The 15,048-nt window shown below is 35.8% G+C and overlaps 1 protein-coding gene across 1 annotated transcript; it reads right to left on the minus strand.

The window, feature by feature from the left end:
• Positions 1 to 4,594: 4,594 nt before the first annotated feature.
• On the minus strand, positions 4,595 to 11,749 carry LOC122281633 (mitochondrial aspartate-glutamate transporter AGC1). Its single transcript, XM_043093320.1, has 6 exons — positions 11,424 to 11,749; positions 11,210 to 11,285; positions 10,542 to 10,637; positions 7,267 to 7,783; positions 5,986 to 6,121; positions 4,595 to 5,002 (listed from the first exon to the last, which is right to left on the minus strand). Exons 1-6 carry the CDS (start codon positions 11,538 to 11,540, stop codon positions 4,814 to 4,816), a joined length of 1,131 nt encoding a protein of 376 aa, XP_042949254.1. The 5' UTR covers positions 11,541 to 11,749; the 3' UTR covers positions 4,595 to 4,813.
• Positions 11,750 to 15,048: the final 3,299 nt, after the last annotated feature.

The following is a 15,048-nucleotide window of genomic DNA, read 5'->3' on the forward strand; positions in this document are numbered from 1 at the left end:
CCAAGAATCAGATAATTAGCTTATATAGATGTGATGATAAATTTATTTTTTTTATCGGTAATCAAGTAGTTTTATTCAACATAATTGGCAAATCTCAAGTACATAGGGTGTATACTTGAAAAATACCTAACTAGAGTTTACAACCGAAATAAGAAAGTCATGGACATTTAGTCCATTACATACAATGGCTCCCACCCAAGAAAACAATGTTTTGAAGAAAAAAACTTTCAGCTCCCCCATTGTTCTCTCATGGTCTTCAAAACTTCTATCATTTCTCTCTTGCCATATACACCAACACATGCATATGAGTACCATTTTCCATATTGCTGCCACCCGTAAATCTCTTCGAAGGCCTCTCCAGCAGGCTAGAAAATCCATCAATCTACAAGGCAGGACCCATGCTACTCCAAGACCCATAAAAAAATCCGCCCACATGATCCTAGCCACCTCACAATGTAAAAACAGATGATTAACCGATTCCCTATCTTTCTTACACATACAACACCAATCTATTACCATTACCAGACATCTTCTTAAGTTATTTGTGGTGAGAATTTTACCCAATGCTACTATCCACACAAAGAACGCTGCTTTTGAATGAGTTTTCGTCTGTCAAATGCTTTTCCAAGAGAACTTGCGCATGCCTGGGCTGGATAAAACTTTTTGAAAATATCTGACCATGAATTTACCTTTCTTTGAGGGACTCCACAGTATCCTATCCATGGTACCCTCAGTCATACGTACAGAATACAGTGTTGCATAGAATTATGTGATAACCTCCAACTCCCAGTCTTGTGCTGCCCTGGTAAATTCCACATTCCATTGCGGGAAGCCATTGGAAAAAACCAACAAATCTACTATCGTTGCATCCTTAACTCGTGCTAGCTCAAATATGGCGGGAAAGTTGTCTTTGAGACTCCGTTCACCGCACCATTTGGCATGCCAAAATCCAACTCTCGAGCCATCCCCCACTACAATATGAGTATGTCTCCTGAAGGTCTCCCAACCGTTCGTAATGTTTTTCCACAAACCCACCCCATGTGAACCACGAATTTCATTTGAACACCAATCACCCCATGCTTCCCCAACACGTTCAGCTATGACCAACTTCCACAAAGCCTAACTTTCTTGTTGATACCGCCACAACCATTTACCTAATAAGGCTTGATTGAACTTCGTCAAGCTTCGAATCCCCAATCCACCCCCAGAGAATAGGGTACACATCTTTGACCAATTAACCAAATGGAATTTAAACGCCTCCCCCCAACCACTCCGCAAGAAATCACGTTGTAGTTTCTCAAGACGATTGGCGATCTTCGTTGGAAGTGGGAGCAAAGACATAAAGTAGGTGGGGAGGTTAGCTAGAGTAGTTTTAAAATTATTTTAATTAAATGTATTCAGAGTTCTTTCATGCTTTGATTGACTACCTATCAACTTCCTTAACTTTCAACAAACTCGTTCTTTATAAAACATCTCCATTCCTCATTTCACTAAGGATATAGAGACAAAAGTTGCGGATGCTGAAATTAAATTTCTCTTGGAATTTGATTTTGAGAGAGTAAACTTTGCTAGTATTGAATTCATAGTAACTTGTATGTACAGGGGGGTTCATCAAATAAAGTTGTGGACTTCATTCTAAGACTCTTTCCAGTCATTATTTGGTTATCCCAAGAGATACTCGATTCATTAGTTTCCTGTACTTGGAGACAAACGCTTAAAGGAGAAACAAAATGAAATGCTATAACTTTTATGCATATGGCATATACAAATATCATTTTCTAACAGCAAAAAAATCTTTATGTTGGCCCCTCTGCAGATAAATATGTGCTAGTTTTCTCATAATGCATTCCCATGAGATTGTGATTATAGAGTTCCATTTTCTTTTTCATTTAGTTTCTTATGATTATTCTTTGTTTTATGGGGAATCTGAATTTATTACACGGGTGAAATTTGTAGATCATTGATACTTTGCTCAAAAAAGTAGTCAAAGATTTCTCATCACTGCCTGTTTCCCAAGGCACTCGGGTAAGACTTTTAAGTGTGATTGTGAGCGTTGTCAGTATGTAGAGGTACTTCCATACAATTGATTTTCCATTATATTAACCCACTGTCAAAACCCTTTTCTTCTTCCTTTTTTTTTTTCCTTTTTTCCATTCTATAATCGAACCATCAGTCTCACAAAATACTAAATCCATAAAATCAAACACAAACCCAAACAAAAGCAAAAATCAAATGCAAATCCAGAAAAAAAATATCCAACTAAACCGAGAGAAAGGTAGAGACAGAGAGACCAAAAGCATGAAAAAGGAAAGAGATGTAAAGCATAATATAAACATCAGCTTCACAAAATATTAAACCCAGAAAATCAAACATAAACCCAAACAGACTCAAGCGAAAATACAATACAAACCCAAAAAAAACAAAAGAACAAAATCAACCAAACCAAGAGAGAGAAAGAGAGAGAAATTAACATACCGTAAGCTTCGACTCAGAGATTCGCAATCGCCATGGCTAGGGTTGAGAGATGGCGTTGAGAGAAGACTGAAGAGTAAGGTTTTGTGATTCGTTCGAGAGAGTTAAGAGGAAAAGAAATGTAAAACTAAAATGGTGTCGTTTTCGGAAAATAATAAAAACAAGCGGGTGTATAACCTGATTACGGATTACAGGGTTATAAAACCGAATCAAGATTTATAACACCGCCCGAGTGTAATCCAGGCGGATAACTGCTTAGATCCAAATTTTCGGACCGGACTGGACAAAAATCCGGTCCGGATGCACACCCTATTAATTAATATGCTATTGGTTACATATATGCTACTGATAATCTATGATACAATGGTTACATACACTTTTTTACATGAATGTATATGATCAAATGTATATAAATGTATTTATCAAAATAAATATATATTATAATACTAACTAATTGTAGTCTATACCAATATTAATGGTAATACTAATACTAAATACTATACTATACTAATACTAATACTATAATATAGTTATAGTGACTTATATTGTTATTTATATATAGTGTATTACTAAATTACTAATAGTGATATACTAATACTAATAGTTATTTAATTAACTACTAATACTATAATGATATACCATATCAATAGAGTATCATATAGTGATATAGTATTAATATAACTACTAATACTATAGTGGTTTATATAATAGTTATATATTTATATATAGACTTATAGACTTATAGTTGATTACTAATAGTATTAGTATTAGTGTGTGTGTGTGTGTGTGTGTGTGTATATATATAATAGTATCATATATAGCAAGATAGTATTTGATTATAATTTTACATTATATCACATGTTATATTAATTTTATGTTATTTGATTATTATGAGTAATAGGAATCTAAAAATTAATCTTATATTAATTAGCAATTTATCATATAATTATAAAAATTATATATAATATAAAAATATTATATCATAAAAATTATAAAAGTATTATATTTTATAAATAATATATATAAATTGTATATAATATTAAAAATATTTTATATAATATTAAAAAATTATATATAAACCGGTCCAATTCAGTGCCAGAAAACCCAAAACCGAAACTGGACCGGTTCCAACTTGTTTTTAAAACTTAAAATCGATATCAGACTAAATTGGTCCAGAACCAGACCGAAACAACCAATTTAGACCGGGTTACCAGTTTTTTCTTTCCCAACAACGAACGTCAATAAATAATTTTTAATACCTAGCAATTAAAAAATTAACTTTTCATTTTGTTTACAGTTGTAGCTCAATCCCATTGTGACCTGCAATTAAAAAGAAGAATGATGATACATTTAGGGAGATCGTCAATGTAAAAAAATCTTTTATTCAGCAAAACAGTTAGTTTGGTTATTTATCTTTAGTTGCATCGTTTGATGTTCTTGTCCTCCATTAATCCAGAAATCGTCTAAAGTAATAATTAGATATCCTACCATGTCTTGTAGTAGGCTATTAGCCATGAAGCTGCTGTCACACAGATAGAAGCCCATTAAAAGAAAATTACTTATTTGTAATCTGTAAAAATAATTATTTTCTGTTAAAATAAATCTATTTTTACCGTAAATAATATGTAACAAATGCTCATTTTTCTTGTAGTTAGTTTGCAAAAGAGTTTGTGCAGATTGACCCTAATGAGTTATTTTCTAATCTTGTTAATTTTGGATCTGATTTTAGTTCAACTATCGCATTTGATTTGAATGTTTGCTGTGTAGATATCTTACCTGAATGCACTAAAATTTGGGATAAAGAGAATTTTTTTTGGAGGATTTTTAATAAGAGGCCACGCTTACATCATGGACTTTAGCTATCTCCTTTGCAGTTCATTTATGGGGAGTATTTTTTTTTTTTTAAGGTTTACACTAGGATTTTATCTTCATTCTTTTAAAAAATTTCCCAGTCTGAGTTGGGTTATTCACCTTAGGTGCGTTCATGAGCTATGAAAAGCTTGGTCTTGATGACTTGATGGTCCATCAGTTAGTTGAGAGGCTCCCAATGCCTGTGAAATGCTATGTATCAATTTCTTTTTTCCAGATCTAGCAAGTGAGAGGACGGGGTAATTGACTCGAGTTTAAAAATAAGCCACAATGGGTGATCGGATATATAAAATGTCTATATGATTTTGATAAGTTGTTTCATGAAGGCAATGCACAACACTGCTTAATTTATAGTGGCCCAAATCAAAATCTTCCTCTATTTTCCTTATCCTTTTCTCTTGAGAAAGCATTGTTTGCCAAATCAATTGCCTGTGAAAAAAGATAGCCAGTTCTATGCCATTTTGTTCTCCATTCAAACAAGATAATCAACTGATAAGAAATAACTGCCCACAATCATGAATGATGCAAAACCACTGCGAGCCATCCTCAACCAAATTCCACGGAACAGGAGATTCCTATCTGCGGGATGAATCCCCGTAATTCTCTCAAACCGATTCCCCGGCAGGCTCCATTTGAGATGCTGCCTCTCCATTGCGACATACTGAAACCAGAAAACTCTTGATCATAATCATAGCATTCCTCATCATTTTTACATTCATTTATATGCATTCCTTCAAATTTATTTGCATAGATGACAAGACTCGAAACACACATCATAAAGAACGAAAACCAACTTCAAAGTATGGGTAAGAAAGCAGAGTCTGGTCAAAGCCTACAGCCTATAGCCCAAAAATAGGATGGTGACATCGGTTGTATCACAACAATTTCTGTTATGGTTTATGGACATGAAATTGTTCGCACTGTTTGATAGAGATTTGAAGAGAAGAGATGGAAGGTGAGGACTGAGGAGAAAAAGGAATGATGAGAAAGTGAGGGCCATCTATTGTCCCTTGTGTTGTTTAATAGGAAGGAAAGTAAAGAGAGAGAGACTCGGAAAGTACAAATTTACTTTCACAGCTATGCCCCAAATTAAATAATTTTGCGTGATGAAGTTAAAACATCATGCATTTGTCTTAGGAGGCCATCTTTCCTTCCTCTCCCTCCTAACCAAAAAGGAGATTTTGTGAATCCTTTCCCTCCAATCGTTTCCTCCCCCAACTTCTCCAAAAAAACATGGTGTTAGATGGTAGTCCCTAAGGCATATAAATTAAATTCAGCAAGAAGAGCGAACCATAATATAGGAGTGCAAAACAATAACACATGGAACCATAGTGATCAGATGCAATCATTCACACACACATACAAGGAAAGGGATCAATGCATTTCCACTTCATCCATTTGCCCAGACCAAAAGCACTCATTGGTAGCGCATGGTAGAAGGTAAAGAAAAAGAAGTTACAGAACTTATCAAAAAAGGGAAAAAAAAAAAAAGGTTCTAGAAAAATAAAATATAATCAATTGGCACATTGTGGCAAATGAAACAGAAACCATTTTTTCAGTGTCTAAGTGGTTTGAAAATAAAATCAGGAAGTTTATACCATAATCAAGGAAGTATACGAACCAAGTCAATAACCGGTGACATACCTTGGGCAGCACAACACATTGCGATCGACTTTTTGCAGTGTCAAAACAATGAGAAGCTGCAGCAGCTACAGAACCAGAAAACCCAGCGGCAAGACTAACACCTAAAGGAGACAGAGGCCCGATTTCTTCATCTGACCTAAGTGAGAGCAATTACTTCAAGAAAAAGGAGACAAAACAGATGCAAAATTTTAAATATAGGTGCTACTAAATGAGGATCAGATATCTAACATCTTGAGTAAATAATCAGATAAGACCTTAAATAAGACAAGTGTAGAAAATGAAATGTTACTTTAATCCAATGGTACAATAACCCAACAACAGGATCACAGCTTCAACTCAACCAGAAGCATTATGAGCAAATACAAATGGATCATCCAAGTGATCAAATCAGGTCAATTTGGGCAAGCTTGAGACAACCACCTGGTAGTCACGAATGCAAGAGAGAGACATAGAAAGAGAAGGCCCCACCAATACAAACCCATATGCATATCAAGTCCCCACAAAGACTCCAATCTTTCTTTTTTCTTTTTTTTTTGATAAGTCAATATAATATATTAATCAAAGAATAGGCAAAGCCTGGTACAATGTATAGTTGCCCTAGCTAAGTAGGAGCAATGGATATAAGACTCCAATCTAACAATAAAAGAAATCATTGTCAAATCATCAATTGTCTTAAAAGCTTAAACTGTTAAAAAATTATGAATTTAATCATTTAACAGATATTCTAAGTTCTAACACTCTTCTAGTAGGATAAAATTCCTTCTCAGTAAGGGGGACTCTCAAACACTAGATACTTATCAAATCAGCACTTGCCTCAAAAGTTTAAATTATAGGAAAGCGTGAATTTAATCATTTTCTTACAGTTTAATATCCATTTAAAGATAAACCAGACAAGAACTGCATACTTGGAGGCTAACTTTGACGTGGTGGTGGAAATGAGACTCAGTATCTACCCCATACAAAAGATTCAGCAATGCTTTGTTAAGCGGCCACAAAAATATACATATTTATTTCCTTCCATCAAATCAAACTTTAGTTCACCAACTAAACATTCAAAATGGTGAGAAGATACTAGATCTGAGCAACTTTCTAAACAAAAACCAGAGTTTACGCACAAAAGGGAGTGTCCAGCAATTTAAATCTCGTATCTTTAGACCCTCATACATAGGCATTACTCTTGTATATGTCCCATGTACTTGGCTATGCCTACTTTAATAAAATTCTTATTTACTGATAATAAAAAAATCTGGTAACATGGCTCACTGAGGGATGAATCTAAACCTGGGAGAGGGATGCATCCCAACTGCTTTCCAGTCAAGCATTGCTCGGTGAAGAAATTGCCAGCTAGAGAAGAAAATGCCACTGAAGACAGAATCTCGAACAACTCCTGACCGGCTACCTCTCCATAATGCACCCCATCCTTCCAAAGAGATGACGTCTGATGGCCTCCTAACATCATAGACAGATGGTGGCCTCCCAGACCCAGTAATCATCCATGGGTACTCTTGTAATGCACCCATCATATTGGGATGTTTGGTTGCTAGTGTGGACAAAAGGCCAACAGAATGATTAAATGCCTTGTTGTCTGGCGAGTATCCTCGTAGTAATTTTGCAATCACAGGTGCAACAGTTGCCTTTCCAGTGACAGAGCTAGAGCTTTGAAGGGGAGAAGCAGATTTGACCTGCTCACGAAGTTTAAAAAGTTCAAAGGGAGAGCTTATGAGTGATTCTACTGCACCAGCTGCAATTCCTGCCAGTAGGGCCTCAGAGACATGGACAAAATTGTCTTCCCGTCCATCTGTCAGAAAGTATTTTTCTCCTATTTGTCAGAAGCCATACACTTAATGTTTGCAAAAATAAATTCAAAGAATACAGTATTTATACATCACACCATCCACATGGCCACTTCAAAGTTAGTCAACCATAAACAAATGGAGACATCTGATGCTCCCTCACCCGTAACTTCAGATGCTACACATATTGCTGAATTCTTTTCCAAAGAGGTGTAAGAAAACACCATATTAGTTGTCCAATATTTTTAAGAGAAATATGGAGAATTTTATGGCAGAAGATTAAAATTGAAAATTTTCAGCACAAGCCATCCATAATCACTATAAATGGTCAATGGAAACTTGAACACATTGAGCTGTCTTGTGGTCATAATGTGAAAAGGCGTGATGTTGCCACATATGCTTCCAAATATTCAGTGAATAGGACGAGATAATCATTACAACATATAAATTATTGGTCCCAAGAAAAATGCTTATTTGTACTTTTTTCTTTAAAAGAAGTTGTATGCTTGCTTGGTGTTCCCCACTAAATTACCCTCCTTTCTTAAGAGGTAAAGAGGATTCAATTAAGCCAGATCACAAAGCTAGTCAAAAGCTCAGACCTTTCCAAGCTAGGCGTTAAGTAAAACCAATTCATCAAGAATCCTATCGTTACAAGATCTACTTCCTCTTAGCATATTGAATCTAATAAAATTTTCAACCAAGTTATTTTTAAGTAATCTTAAAGGCTCTGAATTCTTTTTATCAATATTCATTTCCAAAGACTCCAACTCTTTTGTCTTTAAGGCTTTCAATTCTATTCTACCTCTCTATAAAGAGACAAAAAGGCCTAAAGTCCAACAGATGGACACATTGTCCACAAAATGTTGCTCTCATTAAATACACATCATGCAACAGATATCATGCAAAATACACATCAATTCCATGAGAAATAAAATATGATTAAATATACAGCAAAGACAATTTTCTTCTTTTTTTTTTATACATAAGAAAATTTATTGATCCTCATAATTAGGCATAGCCCAAGTACACAGGTGGTATACAGGAGAGAAATACCTAATGACAGCCTTCAAACAAAAAAAGAAGCATACAAGTCATTAAAATTAACCCCCTCTAATACAATAGCCTCAGCCCGAAGTTACAAAGATTGGAAAATTAAGTCTCTAATCCCCCCCAATGAGCGTTCTCTATTTTCGAAACATCTTTCATTCCTCTCCTTCCATATACATGGCATAAGACATAGGGGCACCATCTTCCAAACATCCGCTACTTGACGATTTCCATGTATCCTGCACCAAGAAGCCAAAAGATCCACCACTCTCTCTTTGGGATCACCCAAGCAATGTCCAGCCTTACAAAGATTTCATCCCATAGAGCCTTTGACACATCATAATGGAGAAGTAGATGGTCTGTCATTTGCCTTTCATTTTGCGCATGAAGCACCAATCCATTATGAAGAAGCCACACTTCCTCAGGTTGTCTATGGTCAGAAATTTCCCATGAGAGGCCAGCCAGCCAGAGAAAGCAACTTTTAGGGGCACTTTGCACTTCCAAATGCACTTCCAAGGGAGAACAGAAGAAGGATGGTTAGACAAAGCATTTTATAAAGATCTAACTGAGATATTCTTGTTCCCGGGGTGTATCCACAGCAATTTGTCCTCCACACCACACTCCAAATTCAATGCATACAAGGTGCTGTAGAAATCAGAAATATCTCCCACTTTCCAATCTTGAACTGCTCTGATAAATGAAACATTCCACTGCAACAGGCCATTCGAAGAGTCCATATAATCAGCAACAGAGGCTTCCTTATGCAACGCAATTCTGAAAAGAGAAGGGAAAACCTCCTTGAGAGCTGCATCACCACACCAAACATTGGCCCATAATCTGATCTTTGTTCCATGCCCCGCCACAAATCTGAAATTACGAATGAAATCCTCCTAGCCCTTCCTAATAAATTTCCAAACTCCCACACTATACGATCCACACACTTTGTTAGAAATCCAACCTCCCCAAATGCTTCAAAATTTAGCGTCAACCACGGTCCTCCATAAAGCATCACTTTCTTTATGGTAATGCCACAGCCATTTCCCAAGCAATGCCATATTGAAAATGCTCAACTTTCCAATCCCCAAACCTCTAAAAGTACAAATCTTGTCCCATTTAATCAAATGGAACTTTTTCTCGTCCCCCAATCCACCCCACAAGAAAGCATAGAAGATTCTTTACATCCTATTAGCCACACCAGCCAGAATCAAGAATAATGAAAGATAATACATAAGGAGGTTAGATAACGTATTCTTAATAAGGGTTATTCTTCCCCCTTTAGATAGATACATCCTTTTCTAACTAGCCAATCTATTCTCAATTTTTTCAACAACACCATCCCATATTACCTAGGATTTATGAAGGGCCCCTAATGGAAGACCAAGGTATTTCATAGGCAAAGAGGAAACCTTACAACCCTAGATTTTCAGTAACTAGATTGATCAGATTTAAACTTCAAGGACCAAATTGACTGCAGACTAAAACTTGAAAAGGCCAAAATGTATTTTGGATAAACTTTTTATACATTTAATACAAAATAGCAACTTCAACAAATAGCATGTTGCAATTCTTATTCATTTCATGCTTTTATTTTTATTTATGATATGAGGGTAGACTTAGCATATGCATACAATAACACTGGGTGACACTAGTTCACCAACTCAAATTTTAAATATAAGACAGTTAATTACAGAAATAAATAAAGGAAAAATGAAGTACCTTTATAGAAAGCTGTCAAAATTTCATAGATCCCAAAGCGTGATCCAACACCTAAAATTCTCCCCAAAGCCAACCACCCAAAGCCACTATATAAACCTATAATATTCAAGACAAGCAAAACTTCAGCAGTAGATAAGGCTTATAAAGAAAGAAGAGGGAAAATACATAAGTTTTTTTTTATATATATAAGTAGGGAAAATATGCAAGTAATTCCGCAAATGTATAAGAAAAGAGATTTCCCACAGGCACCAAAGGAAGTATCAATCAGCAATGAGAAATTACGTAGGACTTAAAAACACCAAACAGAAGATCAAAACGCATCGTATCTCTGTTCTCACACAACAACGAAAGCATCAAAAAGATAATAATCAGAGTTTTGATAACCCACTTTCATTTTCTGATCCAAAAAAAAGACACCAATTTAGAAATTTGTAATTCATACTCGATAAAAAAATACAAAAGATTAAATTACTAAAGTAGAAGTCATATTAGAAACCCAAAAATAACAATAAAACCTAAATTTTCAAACAGTTCAAGGAGAGCAGCCTGGGAGTGAGAGGTAGAACATCATGCCCCACTTTACAAAAGCTTTGCAAGCTAGTCAAATGTTTAAAAATCTAATTCAAATTTTAGAAAATCAGCCGAGTTTTTAAAAAATTAAAAGTCACCTGAAATTCCAGATAATGATCGAACTCTGTCTAAAACCTTTGCAGTAGTCAACTGTTTACCGGAACCTGAACCAACCTGTTCATCGCCGCACACATGATCATGAAAGGAGGAAAAAAAGAAAAAAAAGAATTTAGGCAGAAAGCAGTCTGGGAAGAACCAAAGAAAGGTTATGAAAATTATCTTAAATGCACAATGGATGAAAATAAAGGGAACCTGGACAAGGGTTTTGATAGTATCAAGAGGGTAAGTGACAGCTATGCCCAATGTCACAGACCCTGTGGCAGCAATCGCATGGGTTGCAAACAATCGGTTCTTCCACAAGTCATCCATCTGAAGAAGTATTAGTACAGGAGATGGTGCTCTTGTGACGGCGTCGCTAAGAGGCTCTGCAGATAAAGGATGGCAGCTAAGGAAGATGGAGATGGGAAGCTTTCAGCATCAGAGAGCTTCCCTGAGTTCCCACCCGCCAGGGCCGGCTCAATCGGTTGTAGAGCTAAAGGCGAGAATGTTCAGTCAGGCCTTTCTGATGTTTAGAAAATAAAATTCTATATTTTAATTTTAATTTTTATATTACTTATTACAAAATATGGAACATTGCTACTCATAAGCCCATACACCACATTTAGGAAACAACCCACGCATTTAGGAAAAACATGGGCTCTGCCTCTTTAATAACCCTTTTATGTACACTCGAAAAGTAATAGATTGTGCTATTTATGATTTTTATATTATACATTAAATTGATAGTGAAAAAAAAGAAACAAGTGTACCCTTAGAATAGGAGTATGTGCAATAATTATTCTCTGGAGAAATGATGAAACTTTGAATCACTTCATGTCTCAATACCAACACCAAAAGTGAAATTGAGGATGAACAAGAGAAAAAAGAAATAAATCAACATATAGGTTTAGAAACATAATTTTTTTTTTTTATTGTGATCAGGTGTCCAAAAATAATATCCCCACTAATCCCTGAGATAGGTTTAGAAACATAATTATAAATTATAAATAATACTCGAGGAAAAATAAAAATATGCTAATGAGTACGTTTTTAGTAATTAGGGAACATTACAAACATTTTTTTTTAATAAATCAATGACTTAATATTTAAATAAAGGGTTTGATCTTGAGCTAAAATATTCCAAATCAAATAATCCATAATACAAGAAAAGTTCAATAAAAATTGAATTTTTAGAAGAGATAAATACTATAAATCAATTAGAGAAATGACCAATTACATAAGATTTATTTGATATTTTTGAAGTTCTTTATGTAACAACTCAGTCCAATATTTATAAGGATACTTTTATTGAGCGTAAATTAAGTTAAATGAGTTATTTTAGATAAGCTCACGAACTATAATTTTGTTGAGGTTGGTTAAGAGTTTTAATTAAACTATGGGCCCAACAATTTTGTGAGGTTGGCTTGTAGACTATAGGCCCAACAATTTTATTTCAGGCACGTTAAGATTTAGTGGATATTTTGGGGGATATTAATGAGGTAATATTTATAAAAGCTCAACTGAGGTTTGTTGGATAATTTTGAATGGGCCACGGATCAAGAAATTATTATGGTGAATTATGAGATTTTTTTATTGGGCTTAATACTTGTGTCAAAGCGCAACTAATATTTACGGATCAAGTACGCCATATTTAATTGGTGATAGGCTCAATAATTATTTTAAACGCCCAAAAATGTTAGGACGAGTTGAGCATATTTTGGACTCAAGAGTCAAGACCAGGCTTGTTAGAATTTATCGAACACTTGGCATATAAAAAAATGGGCAGGCCAGGAGATTATTTGAATCATTCAAAGTGGCCCAACCCATTTGTTAAGCTCTTTTCACTGCCCAGGACCTCCCTTGTAACCACCACCGAAAGCCACAACAGCCCGTTTATAGGGAGTGAAACAGATCAACTTTTCTTGCTCCTTCGCCTTGCACTGCCTTAAACCACCGGGAACCACAACAGAAACCGTCGCATGTTGCATCTCCCATGTCAACGGAAGACATTTACATCACAATGAGAGCTTCTCGTACGAGCTGTTCCATCCTCGATCCCACACAGATGCAGCCCAACCATGAGGTTGCACATAGCCGCCGCAAGTAGAGGCCAACCACCATGGAAGCCAACCCTTCTCGGTTGCCCCCACGATATGGCCCTCACTCTCTCTCAATTTCTCCCTCTATGTCCACACACACTCTCTCTCCACATAACTCTCTCTACCCACGTAAACACACACACTCTGTGCTTGCCATATTTCTCGCTCACTCTCTCTCCCATAACACCTCTCACTCCCTCTTTTGCAAGCCGATAATTAGCATATGTTAGGTTGGTAGTTACTAAGGGTGTGACAGGATTGAATGTAAAACTTGATAGTATGGGCTTATGTGGGGCAAATGAATTTATGAGAATTTGGGCCCATGAAAGGTTAGAATATTTTAGGTTTAATTGCGTAGTTGTTCGGATAAATTGCATGGGAATCAATTATTTTAAGAGTGATGATTTATAGGGATAAGAGAATTTTAGATTTTAGAAAATATAAATTATTTTAATATTTTAGGTTTTAATTACAACGTATGTATTTGATTAGAAATTGATGTAAGTTACATGCACATTTTATAGGTAATCAGTTTCACTCCGGAAATATTGAATTAGCGCTACAAGGTAAGTAGCATGATTATAACCTTTATGTGTACTGTAACTATTTAATTTTGCATGAAAATGTGCATTTTACCTATGCTATGTACAACCAATTTAGAGGCAATTATGTATGCTATGCTGATTTGATTGTCTCTTAGAATAGATGTTATGAAAATCATACTTGTATTATGTAATACTTGTTATGTTATGTAATGTAATGCTCATGCTAATATGCCATGTTTAATGTTTTACCATACTTACAAATATAATACTTTTAAGTTCTCAATTCAACAATTAAAATATAATCATTCATATTTTTGACGCCCTCAAATCTCCATGTACGGACATGGGGAAATCAAGACGTCCGGATGATGATAACATGGGTCACCACCCTAACGACGAGTGCCAAGTGTGTGTAAAAGCTTCAAATGTGCAAAAGAAAACGCAGCGGATAAAGAAAGTCATATAACTAAGTACCAGAATTTTTTCTTAGTTTAATACAAAACTGTTTAAAACATACATAATAAAATATTACAAAACACAAATATTATTCAAACCAACAACAAAGCTTAAACTTCCACTCAATACTCCGGCAGAGCCGCATCCTCGGGTTCAGTCTCCTCCTCCTCTTCTTTGATCTCTGCACCAAAATCTACGGAACCAAAAATGGTGCCGCAGGTAAGTAAAATCCAAACACCACTAGATAAAAGTATATTAAAACTCAAACAACATGCATGAAAGAAAAGCCAATGCACATGTCCCGTAAAACCATATTTTTCTACGCACGCCAAAAACCCATTTGGCTCAAAAACATATCGCTTAAAATCAAACATCGCCACTATCCCAGATAATGGCCCAAACCACCATTTTCCCAGAAAATGGATCAAAAGCCTCAACACATCCTCGTCATTTTTCCCAGAAAATGGCCCGTATCCGAAAACCATAAAAACGATCCAATTATGCATGCACCATGATCTCCCATAGAGATCATCCGCACACCCTGGCTCTGTGCCACACTGCAGGTAACGACTACGCGTGTGACACCTAAACAAGCGATACCCAGACTCGCGCCCAGCGCGTACCTGGCCAGGCCATCCTCTAGTCCCCGCCACTCTAGGGACCATGGAGTCGACACGACAGCGTTACCGTATCGTGCGATCCAGTCGTCGTCCTACAACAACCCAGGGAATGTCACTC

This window comes from Carya illinoinensis, chromosome 11 (assembly GCF_018687715.1).
Source record: "Carya illinoinensis cultivar Pawnee chromosome 11, C.illinoinensisPawnee_v1, whole genome shotgun sequence".
NCBI classification, from domain to species: Eukaryota; Viridiplantae; Streptophyta; class Magnoliopsida; order Fagales; family Juglandaceae; genus Carya; species Carya illinoinensis.